The 12,925-nt window shown below is 40.0% G+C and overlaps 1 protein-coding gene across 1 annotated transcript in view; it reads left to right on the forward strand.

The window, feature by feature from the left end:
- The window catches only part of PPP1R12A (protein phosphatase 1 regulatory subunit 12A), a 297,833-nt gene extending 285,350 nt beyond the window's left edge, over positions 1–12,483 (forward strand). Inside the window, exons 25-27 of the mRNA XM_082254983.1 lie at positions 1,105–1,155; positions 5,214–5,371; positions 10,322–12,483. Of these exons, the coding sequence (XP_082111109.1) occupies positions 1,105–1,155; positions 5,214–5,348 (186 nt within the window). The 3' untranslated portion in view covers positions 5,349–5,371; positions 10,322–12,483. The remainder of the gene's footprint in view (positions 1–1,104; positions 1,156–5,213; positions 5,372–10,321) is intronic.
- The last annotated feature ends 442 nt before the right edge of the window (positions 12,484–12,925 follow it).

A 12,925-nucleotide genomic window follows, 5' to 3' on the forward strand; every position in this document is an offset into this window, starting at 1 on the left:
ATAAGTATACATATACATATATTGTATACAGGTTTATTTTAGCACGATTACATTTATGTATTTTTAATAATACTGAGTTTTGTTCAACACAAATGCACATTTTTTGTCTTAAATGAATATTTTGTCATTGATGTATTTTTGTACATATATCACTATTATTGTGTATTTGAATTTGTATTTGTTTTCGTTTGGGGCCATTCTGTTTGTGCACTTTAAATCCACAGACTTGTAGCCGACACCTATTCAGATAATCAATCAATCAATGAACCTGAATGTTTACAGCTGCTTGTATGGGTTTATCTGTGGTAGCTGCACACACAGAATGGAGCTGGCAATGAGTAAGCGACATCCCTAAGTCGTGAAACGCGTCTGCCTTTGTGTCCTGCATCCACAGTGTGTTGTTCCAGTTTGCCTATTTGTTTGATGTGGAATAAATTTTACTCCAATTTTTGATTTACTTCGGAGTGCGGTCATCTCCTTTTTTTGCTATATGTGATTTTCTGTGGGAGCACTTGTGCAGGCTTGACCCCGAGCAAAGCTGTGGGCATTCATACACACACAGTGCGGCTTGGCCCTGCCCCTCATCACAAGATTTGACTTACTGAAGCGGGAGCCAGCGGTTCCCACTGCTGCCGAGTCTCCTGTGAGAAGAGAGAGGGTAGAAGAGCTGCTGTAGACAGGCACAGCACTGGATCGAGATCGGGCTCAGGTGTTTAACTGGAGCTGAGAGAAACATCTTTTGAAAGGTTTTGACCTTATTGGAGAGAATGCTTTAAGGTAAAAAAAAAAAAAAAAAAATTGTTTGCCTTTAGAGTCACATTAAAAGCAGTATTTGAGTTATCTTTATAGACTTCTTTTTAAACTTTGCAGATAAGGGTATAGTTTGTGCACCAAATGAGTCTTAAAGCTTGCTGCACAAACCTACAGTTCAAGACAAACCAGTGGAAAACAGAGGCCCTGCTAAGAATTTGTTATGGATGTTAAAGGAACCTTTTATTCTATGGAAGACAGACAGCTAGCCCTTATGGATGTTAAAAGGGTTTTTTTTATGCTAATATCGTCATCTAGACTACTTACACATAGTATATCTTCTCTTCTCTTTAGGAAAGAAGAGCTCTGGAAAGACGAATATCTGAAATGGAAGAAGAGCTTAAAGTAAGTATTCAGAATAAAAAGTAAGTGTTCTAAGCCATACACATTAAAATGGCTACTTTAAAATTCTAGCAGACTGCTGTACATATCTGTTAAGTATAAATATTTCTAGAGTATGTACTATACTACACTGATCAGTGAGAAGTCATAGTATCCGTCCTTGATCAGAAAACTTGAGGACAGCGACACTGCAAGTGTACACCCTCAAATAAGATACTTCGAAAAACAAAGGGGCAGTAAGACTCTTGCAACCATGTTTCTTATGCACAGTAATTTTCTTTCTCTCATGATTCCACAAGCAGTGATTAAACGATCTATAAATTTAATGTGTGGTATAGCCCCCCTTTAACTATGTAACTTTTTTTTTTTTAATATATGCGGTTTTTTCAGTCTCCCTCAACCTCCTTGGCGGTATTCCCAAGTGTGGCTCTGGGTTAATTTTCAAAAGCGTTAACCCCGAGCCACACTCGGGATTACCCCACAATGTTACTCACCTTCCTTGCGAACCCCCAGAGTTCTCTCTCTCTCCCCGCTCTGTGCACGGCCGATTGCCGGGAAACTTGCATTCCGGTTCTCTTCCTGTGAGCATTGTGACGCAGGGGGGAGGAACCGGCGGCAAATTCAAAAGTGTAAATACACTAAATGACATGATACAAAGCTGTGATCCTAACGGATACACTGTATTATGCCATTTCACCACAGGATTGCACCTGATGACTTTTCCAGTGCCCTGCCTGTGCTTTTCCAGTGCTTTGTGCCTGGAAAATTTTGAACGACCATGGCGTCCAAAACGTTTTTTTTTTTGCGCAAAAGCGCTTTTAGACGAACTGGAAAACAGCGACAGCGAAACAAAGTTACTTGAAGAACTGAGCGATAGCGATTCGTTGGAAAATTCGTCATCAGGTACAGAAAGTGACAGCAACAATTCTGATGTCTCTTTCTGGCACATAGCTTGTGCAATTTGGGAAGTATATCAAATGATTCTTCAGAATTTCCAACGGAGCTATGTGCCAGGAAGACACATCAGAATCGTCGCTGTCGTCACTTTCCGTACCGGATGACGAATTTTCCCACAAATCGCTATTGCTCAGTTCTTCAAGTAACTCTGTTTTGCTGTTTTCCAGTTCGTCTAAAAGCGCTTTTGCTCAAAAAGAACGCTTTTTGGACGCCATGGTTGTTCGCAATTTTCCAGGCATAAAGAACTGGAAAAGCACAGGCAGGGCACTGAAAAAGTCACGAGATGAAATCCTGTGGTGGAATGGCATGATACAGTGTAATCCGTTAGGATCACAACTTTATATCATGTCATTTAGTGTATTTACATTTTTGAAATTGCTCCCGGGTTCCACCCCCCTGCGTCTCAATGCTCACAGGGAAGGGAACCGGAAGACAGGTGCCGGCATCGGCCGAGTACACAGCGGGCAGACGGCAGGGGATCGCAGGGGAAGGTGAGTTTTAAAATGTACAGAACAGATTTCTGTGCAAAATAATGGTAACTCTTTCAGCACCTAAAATCTGAAATAATCATACCGCCAGGGAGGTTAACAGACCAAACTGCTGCAAAAGTGACTCTCCCGCACATATGCAAACCAATGCTGAATATGTCTTGGTACCTTTTGCGCATAGATGTGATATCCCCGTGCATGTGCAAATGTGCCGCAGCTGTTTGCGGGGTCCTGAAAACCTGCGGCACATCTGCACACATGCGGCCGCTTTGTGTCAGATTACTTGCTTAGTAAGTGATCTGACACTCCCGGGTCTGGGGCACACCCGTCACCGGCGACCTGCTCCCACTGTGATCACACACAGCGGACTCTGTCCACCAGCACCAACCAATGACACAGTCAAAATTATAATCTCCCTGTGTAAAGGCAGATTGCCGTTCTGTCAGAAGGAAAGGTATTGATCCTGTGTTTCTGCAAAGCAGGAACACGTATCTTTGCCTTCCCCTAGTCAAAGCACCTCCCACACCGTAAGTAAGCACAGGCTAGGCACACTTTGATCACCCCTGATGTTAACTCCTTCCCAGCCAGTGTCAGTACAGTGACAGTGCATATTTTTAGCACTGATCACTGTATTAGTGTCACTGGTGCCCAAAAAGTCAGGTGTCTGATTTGTCTGCCGCATTATCACACACCCACTATAAGTTGCTTATCACCGCCATTACTAGTAAAAAAAAAAAAAAAAAATATCCCATAGTTTGTAGATGCTATAACTTTTGCGCAAAGCAATAAATGATTTTTGGGATTTTTTTTTTTTTACCAAAAATATGTAGCGGAATACATATTGGCCTAAATTGATGAAGAAATTTTTTTTTACATTTTTTTTATTGGAAATTTTTATAGCAGAAAGTAAAAAATGTGTATAGCACAAAAAAAAATACTGCAGAGGCGATCAGATACCACCAAAAGAAAGCTCTATTTGTGAAGAAAAAAAGGACACATTTTATTTGGGTACAGTGTCACATGACCACACAATCGTCAGTTAAAGTTGTGCAGTGTGCCTGGCCATGAAGGGGGGGGGGGGTACACCTTTCGGGGGTCAAGTGGTTAAAGTTAAACTGGCTCCTGGGATGACTGACATTGACATCTCAGTGGGAAGAGACACAATGCCATTCTCGCCTAGGCATGAAACAAACAAGGAAATCTAGTTGTAGGAGAGGCTGTGATGAGCCAGGAGGCACAAAGTTATTTAGTTTTATGTATAATTTCCTGTGGCTGAAGTTTCTCTAAGGATATTGTGTTAGTGATTTGTAAAAAAATCTTGTGTTTTTTTTTTTTTAATAACAAACGTTATACTTGTTCCCTCTGTGCAGTTGGTTTTGCACAGAGCAACCCGGATCCTCCTCTTCTCGGGTCCCTCGTTGCTTCTCCTGGCCCCTCCCTCCTATCGAGTGCCCCCACACAAGCAGCTTGCTATGGGGGCACCCAAGCCGAGCTGCAGCTCCGTGTATCCATTCAGACACAGAGCTGCCGTCTGGCCACGCCCCTCTCTCTCCTGATTTGCTAACTGACTTTGACAGCCACAGGATCCAATGGCGCCACGGCTGTATCCCAGCCAATCCGTAGGGAGAGTGGCCGAGGGACTTGTTAACATCGCTGTATAGAGATGGGGGCTCAGGAAAGTATTAGTGGGTGCTGGGGAGGCTGCTATACCCAGAAGGTTTTTTTTTATCCTAATGCAAAGAATGCATTAAGATTAAAAAAAAAAACCTCTAATTTTCCTTTGGTACCAGGTCACCCCAAGGTTTTCTTTCTCTGTGTTGCCTGGATGTTGGTAAAGGCTGTCAAGGTTTTATTTCTTGCCACTGCTTCCCTGTTAAAAATTTCAAAAGGACCTAAAAGAGGTTCCTTGGTTTCCAGATACATGTCTTCTTCGTCTAAGTGGATTTGACCAATTGAGTTGCACAAAAAAAACTGCCTTGTTCTCCTATTAAAACCACTAGAGCGATGAGTGTTACTTGGGCTTTTCCTCATCAAGCCTCTGTGTTCTGTAAGGATGCAACCTCGTCCCATGTAATTTGATTTAGAAGTTCTGTAAGGTTGGTGTGTCTGATATTAAATGGCTTTAGCTTTTTTTATTCTAATTTTTTTCTGGGGGGGGGTAGTTACTCCTGTGTTTTGTTTTGGCATGCCCACTCTTCAGTTTGGGCTGCTTGTGGACATTCCTAAGTTTTATCAAACTGTGTCCCTCAACAGATGACAGAGAAAATAGGATTTTTGTAGTCACTGTAGAATCCTTTTCTGGGAGTTAATTGGGGTACACAGCCCCCTTCCCTTGTATGCTACCATTCTCTGGTTGGTTTGCTGCAGTTTCAGATGGGAGGGGGTTTAGAGCCTCAAGGGGGCCTTCAGTTTGTGCCTAGTACCTATTTTTCCTGTAGACAACAGTATACACATAAGTTTTCCTATTGTCCTCAAGCTATGTCCTTCAGTGGACTGCAAGAAAATTATTTTATGGTATGTATAAAAAAAAATGTTGTTTGATTAGTATACATCCTTAATTTTCCCATTTATTCTTTATAAACTTTTCACTTCTGTCATGTCTGTTTAAATTTGCAGAACCTCCGTCAAGTAAAACAGATACATACTTTGAGGCAGTTAAATGAACGATTGATGGCTGAAAACAGGGCTTTGACCAGAGTTGTTGGCAAGCTCTCAGAGTCCTGTAGGCAGCTACAGTCTGTGGACTTATAATTCCTTCTCCTATGGCTAGTCAGGCAGGTGCCCTGTTTGAGCCAATGCATTGCTTTGATCTGCTGATAGTGCATAAGTATGCCTGGGGATTTGCTTGTTAATTACAGTGTGGCTTTTTGCATGCAGTGCCTAATGTTTGAAGTAGTGATCCCCAGTGCAAACTCTCAACTTTGATCATTTCCCCTCATTTGAATTAAAACCCTATGTAATTGCCAGTGTGTTCTAAAGGAGATATTCTCTAGTCAGAATGTAGATTTAGCCCAGTGTCACATGAGTGCCTTTAAAATCCACTGTTAAATTAAAAACAATGTAGTGTGTGCCTCCCATCTTGCATAAGTAGAAACTGCTGCATGTGTTCAGGATACTCAACAGGAGCTGGAAATTTGAGCAAGAAGTACTTTGTGTTTTTGTAGATGTCCTCATTTTGAATTGGCCCCGTTAGGTTTCTTAAACAGATGCAATAGGTTTGTCTCTATAACCAAACAGTTCAGTAATAGAGCTACTTTAGGAATTTAAGTACTGTTGTTGGTAATAAACGTCAAGATCTTTAATTGCTACAAAGTATTTTGGCCCTTTACATATCTGTGTTGCTGTGTTTTTTTTTTTTTTTTTTTTTTCTTGACTGCTCCAGTCATATTTTAGGCAGTTACCCAAATATACTGAATGTCTGAACTGTTATTCCTTGCGATTTGTGATTGTTTAGCCAATCTTGTGCTCCAGGCATCCTGCTAGACAGTATATATTTCAAAGTCTGCCGTTTAGGAGGTTATATCACCAAAGTCATAGAGTACATGTATTTTGGGGCATTGCCTCAACATGCGGTTTTCTTCAAACTCTCTCAGGCTTACTCCGCGCTGTGGCGTGATCTGTCACCAGTTGTGTCCATTGAAAACAGCCAATGACTGATCATTGTACTGCCTCGCTGCCTATACCATGTGAGCACTGTAATTAATCACAGCAGATCACATGACAATTGTAAATAATTGATGCCTTCCTTTCATGCCATCCTTTGTATACAATTGTGTATCAAGCTGTTATTGGTCACAATGATCACATGGTACAGACAATGGTTGCCTATAGCTTGATGAAATCCTGCCCTGTACTTGTGCGCCTATGTGTATATCGGTAACAGTGTGTGCACTTTACTGCGCCTATGTGTATATTGGCAACAGTGTGCACACTGACTGTTATGAACAAAGGAGGAGTTTTAGCGCTCACTAACACAGAAAAATACACCAAGGCTAAACATGTTGGCATACAATGTCACAGTTTAATGTGATAAAATTATTAAAAACTTGTCCACAGAAGCTCCAATGGGAAGATGGCAAAGAGAAAAAACCCCATCCGCAAGTCACCATAAGAAACATGGACAATGGAACAATACCTTCAGGGGTGGCTGTTGCTGATGTATCCAGGAAAGCCGATGGTAAGGTGCGGTCTGTGATGTAGGTGAAGGATCACACTAGGGAGTGCATCGCAGAGGAGGAGGATGCAGTCCACGGCATCCGCTCGAGCTGGATGTGGTGACACCACTGTGTGCACAGGAGGATCAGCCACACAGACAGGGCTCGCCGGCTGCTCCAGCACTTCCTGTGTCCTGAGCCGCGCCGACTGATGACGTCATCGGATAGTTATGATTAAGCAAATTTAATTTTGTGAAACGCGTCCACTGTCTTGTCCCCTGTTTCTATTTTTGTCAACTATGGATTTTTGGATTCTTCAACAAATATATTTTTAATTATCAAGTCGGAGTGCAGTTTTCTACTTCTAATGAATACGGGCAGACCGGGGACACAGCAACACATTGCAGATGGTATAAACAGCAAGGGTCCACACATGAAGTATCAGTGAGACAATGGGGGAAAGATTATAAACGCCAAATTTGAGATGACATGTTTCGGGGACACGCCCCTTCCTCAGATCCCAAAATGGCATGCAGTAAGGGAAAATTTATAGGAATAGGGGGGAAGGGGGAGGAGGAAACATCAATAACAGCACTGGCTCCCCCGGCTGGAATAAAAACTGCTGGCAGCAAACGCATGAATAAATAAAAATGAAATAAAATAAACATAGGACAATGAACACAACGCCTAAAAACTTACTAAAAAAAAGGAAGGAACACAACACACTACTTGAATTGTGCGGGAAATGTGTAGGAAAGTGTATATGTATAAAAAAAAATGATGACTAAAGGGTTAGTCTCTACATCAGTGTATTTCTAAATCTTCATTCAACCCATAGGGAGAGAGCGTATGGAGTCTGTATATCCAAATGGTTTCCCTCTTGCATAACAGGGAAAACCGCTCATTGTCTGTTATGCAAGAGGGAAACCTTTTGGATATACAGACTCCATACGCTCTCTCGCTATGGGTTGAATGAAGATTTAGAAATACACTGTGATATAGAGGCTAACCCTTTAGTCATCATATTTTTTTTTTTGATACATGTACACTTTCGTACACATTTCCCACACAATTCACACTCTAGTAGTGTGTTGTGTTCCTTCCTTTTTTCTTTTTTTTATACTAAGTTTTTCATGCGTTGTGTTTATTGTCCTATGTTTTTTTTTTTTTTACTTTATTTCATTTTTATTTATTCATGTGTTTGCTGGCAGCAGTTTTATTCCAGCAGGGGGAGCCAGTGCTGTTATTGGTTTCCTCCTCCTTTTTCCCCCTATTCCTATAAATTTTCCCTTACTGCACGCCATTTTTGGATCTGAGGAAGATGCGAGGCAAGTCCCCGAAACATGTCATCTCAAATTTGGCGTTTATAATCTTTCCCCCATTGTCTCACTTGATACTCCGTGTGTGGACCCTTGCTGTTTATACCATCTGCAATCTGTTGCTGTGTCCCCGGTCTGACCGCTGACATCCGATGACGTCATCAGCGCGGGTTTAGGACACAGGAAGTGCTGGAGGAGCCGGCGGGCCGTGTGTGTGTGGCTGATCCTCCTGTGCACACAGTGGTGTCCCCACATCCAGCTCGAGCGGATGCTGTGGACTGCATCCTCCTCCTCTCCTCTGTGATGCACTCCCTGGTGTGATCCTTCACCTACATCACAGACAGCCCCTTACCATCGGCTTTCCTGGATATATCAGCAACAGCACCAGCCACCCCTGCAGGTATTCCATTTTCCATGTTTCTTATGGTGACCTACGGATGGGGTTAATTTTTCGCCATCTTCCCATCGGAACTTCTGTGGACAAGTTTTTAATCATTTTATCACATTAAACTGTGACATTGTATTGCAACATGTTTAGCCTTGGTGTATTTTTCTGTGTTGGTGAGTGCTAAAACTCCTTTTTGTTCAGTGTTTCTATCATTTGGGATTGATTGAGACAGCTGCACCCCCGACTCAGGACCCAAGGCTATTGCTTTCATACAGATTTTTTCCATGCTATTTTTTTACTATGTTTTTAACACATTTGTGGCCATGTGTTAACCTTTTGGGTTTCTTCTTTGGTAATTAGTTCCCAGCGGCAGGTTTTTCTGTTGTATGTACACTGACTGTTATGCATCTATGTACATACAGATTGTTTTAAAACAGAACTTCACCTAAATAGGGAAGTTCTGCTTTTCTTCCTCCTTTTTCTATGTGATGACCTTCCCTCACACCATTTTGAGTGCTGCTGTACAGGGGATTGCAGAAGCTGATTATCATAGACCTATTAAGGGGTTTATACTTGTTTCATTTAATAAAATCTTTTTTTACCTCTTATTGAATTCATAGTGGCATTAGTTAGGTATTATACATTTACCAGATATTGAGCTTTTAGAAAACTTCCATTATATTTAAAGTGATTGTAAACCCTTACATATTCACAGTGAAGTTACTAACTTCTGGTGATGGATATGAAAAAAGCCCTCCTACATAAGTGGTACCTGTTTATCTACAGCAGTTCATTGAGAGCTACAAGGCCTCAGCTGCAATGGCTGACGGTGCTTGTAGTCTTTGCTCACGGAAACGTGATGTGGCCGTGTGCTTGGAGTCCCCCCAAACCCCTGTGCTGTTTGCAGATTGTGACAGCAGGTACAGGGAGAGCATCCTCTGCCCACTGTCACAGGGCTTGGGGGAAGAGGGGTTGCATGCTGAACATGTATTATGTTACACCCTAAATATGGGTGTAACATGTTCAGAAAGGTCAACTTGGCCTTTAAACTGGCCATACACATTGAGATTACTTGTTTATACACGCCGGCAGAATGAGGGAAATCACTCGCTTCTCACTAAAATAGAATCTGTGGTCTAATCTGCCGTGCCTGTTGTTTTCTGACAGCAGGCACCTCTGTCACATTACCCAGCCCGTTACTATTTTTTCCCCAGCTCCTTCAACAAAGGTCGATTTGAAAAATATACCTTTGTCAAGCTCGGGGGTGCCAACAAACCGGGCCACCCATAGAATGAATTTTGGATGATTCAGCAGGAATTGGCCAAAAATCTATCCCCGTTTGGGTAAAACCCAACTCAGCATGACCTATATGATCTGGATGAATATTCTATTTTCTTTGTAAAAGGGGGATATAAGGCTTTAAGCATGTATTATAAGGCTTGATGCTAATAGTTGTGGAAATGTTTCTGTGCCTTTAACACCATCCAGTTTTATTACCTGATATCATGTACAGCTTTTCCTGAGCTTAAAAAAGTTTACATTTTATCATGTTATGCATAAATGGGTGGATTTGTAGCATCCTCCTCTGTCTACATGTTTATTTTCCCAATACCGGATACTGCAACGCAATAATATTGATTATGTCCTAAAGTGACAATATGGTTTAATTTTAATACTATATACAGATATTCCTCCCTGCAAATACACAGTTCCATAGTATATGATTTCACCAGCAGTTTGCTAAATTGCCCCTCTACTTGGAGACTTGGAAGACTGTACATTTATCTATTTAGATTTTAGACCTAAAAGTGATTTTTAATGAATGTGTTCTAAATATCAATCCTTTTTTCTTTCTTCAAACAGATGTTACCTGACCTGAAAGCAGACAACCAGAGGCTAAAAGATGAAAATGGAGCCTTAATCAGAGTTATAAGCAAGCTTTCCAAATAGAAAATGGTTTTACCACAGCAGCAGTTTAATGGCATTGCACATATTACCTCCAGTGGACCATAACGTGGAAGTCACTGGATACATGGGGGGGAAATTTCCTTGGCAACTGTAACTTTCAGAAATCCTGCCAAACTCCCTCTTCTTTTTTTTTTTTCTTCATTTTGTACAAAAAAAATTTTGTATTAAAGTGCGGCTGCTGAGGAGAGAAAGTGACTATGAATTCTTGTTTACAGTTACAAAGTGCAAGAAAAGTGTTCAAGGCCAGAAGCCTCCTATATTTAACCAGTAAGCCTTAGTTGTACATATGCCTTTTTGCTATCGAAAAGCTTTCTGCTACCACAGACAAGTTACCACACAGTTTATGTTGTGCCACACATGAAATCTTTCAGTTCACTTTATTTTTACTTTTATATAACATTCTCTTGAAATTTTAAGTCGCTGAGTGTCACAGCAGTTCCTTTATATAGTTTGTAGACCTCTTATTGAAGTACTGTATGTAGCCTGTAATGGTCATGCTGATGTACTGATAGCTTACTGTGATGTCAGCAACAGAAAAAGTTACAGGTTGACTAGGCCTAATGTATAGGTTTACAAAATATACTAGTCTCACAGTTTGATCATTAGGAATTCACTTTTAATGACTTATTTGACTACTCAGATACTAGTGGGGAAGTTTTATTTACCACCTGTGCTAAGCTAATCTCTGGAAAAGAAGGTAAACTTTCCCTTCTAGCCATCACTTTTATAAGGTTTGAATGAGATGTTCAGTACTATATCCTCCACACTCATTTTTAGCAGATACGGATTTTTTTTTTTTTTGCATGTGTATATATTTGTGTGCGTGTATATACAAAGGTATATAGATATGCTAGCTTATATCTATATATTGGTATATATGGAGAAGCTGTATCGTTCCCAAACCACTGTGTGGCATGCTCAGATCCACCTCCTTGTCCGCAACGTCTGTTACTCCAGGTTAGATTATTCCTAAGTAGTAAGTGATCTTAATAAAGTTCGGTCATTTTATGGTATATTGTCTATTTTATGGAGGCGTGACTTTAGTTATAACTGTAAAATATTCTGATTTTGTTATTTTTCTTTTTAAGTCACAACTATTAAAATTATGTTATTGTTTCACTACATTTCATGTTTCTTTTGAGTGCTGTCAATATCATTTGTGCTAGTCAGAGTGAAGTCACTTATAATTCTAACATGCACTCTCTTGTGTAAATGCACTGTTACCATGTCAGAAGGCATGTAATTTAATACCACCGTCATATCTATTTTCTACATTTCAGTGGCCTTTTTGCAGAAAGTAACAAATATTATAAATATGTATGTGTATACAGCTAAGTGAGAGTTGCTGCTTTTTTTTTTTTTTTAAGCTTTTATATTTTCACTGACCTATGAGAATGACAGCGTAACAATGGCACATGAATTATCTAATCCACTGAAACAGCTTGGTCATTAAAACAAAGTTGTAAATTGTAAAGCTTTCAGCAGCTATTGTATTGTTGAATATAATGTATACTATATTAAATGTGAATTTGTACCCCTTTAATTTACAAAAAAAAGGTCATTGTGATCTACTGCCTATTTTTGGGGGTTTTTGGTTATCCAGACTTGATGTCCTTTTTGTTTTGGTTTCTAAGTTTTATGAAGATACAGTGTCTTGCTCTTACTGCCAACCTCAGGATTCTTGACTTTTTAAGGTACAAAAATAATTGTGGGGTGTTGCTGTTCATTTATTGTGTATGTGAGGGTCTATGCATCTTGAGGATGCAAGTAAAAAAGAACTGTACAGCAGATGAAGCTGCACGATTGTGGAGATGCTAGATTGCTTAAATTATGGGTTATACTTGGCAAAGTTTGGGTGTCTGTGAAGAATGATTAAATATTTCTAATTTAGTATTTTATATTTACTTTATTTATTCTTTAAACAGATTGGCTACTGTGCTACAGTGATTTTATTGGTGGTAATGAGCAGGCTCTGTATCTGCATGAAACTCATAACAAACCTAGTCTTTTGAGAAAAGTGTATTTTGACATATACAAATAAAAATGAATGAAACTATTTTCCCTGTGTGCGTAAACATGTTAAAGGAGTAATTGCATTGAAGGCTTTTTAACGCTGGCATTAACGGGTATCTAATACCTTGAGTCTCTACCATAGTGTTTTGGGTCAAATGTCTGCATTTACACATGTTTAAAATGCTTCGCTGTCTAGTTTGGGTGAATCATCCAAATATTTATACCACTTGTGAAATAAAGGTCATTAAATACAAGCTTCAAGCTCAGCAGCGTGACTTCTCCCATAGTCTTTACAAGGTCACATATTGTTACACAGAAAACATTTAAATTAGATTTACTGTAATGAGTATTACTAATGTTTTTCCTAGAAAAGAAAAGTTTGTTGGTTATCAAAATTTATTCCTGTACTAGAAAATACAAAATGACACTTGTTTGTACTTTTCAAAGATTGCTGTATTTTGTCATTTACAAGGGGGTTTCTTCTAA

Source organism: Pelophylax lessonae, assembly GCF_965119305.1.
Source record: "Pelophylax lessonae genome assembly, chromosome: 4".
Lineage (NCBI taxonomy): Eukaryota > Metazoa > Chordata > Amphibia > Anura > Ranidae > Pelophylax > Pelophylax lessonae.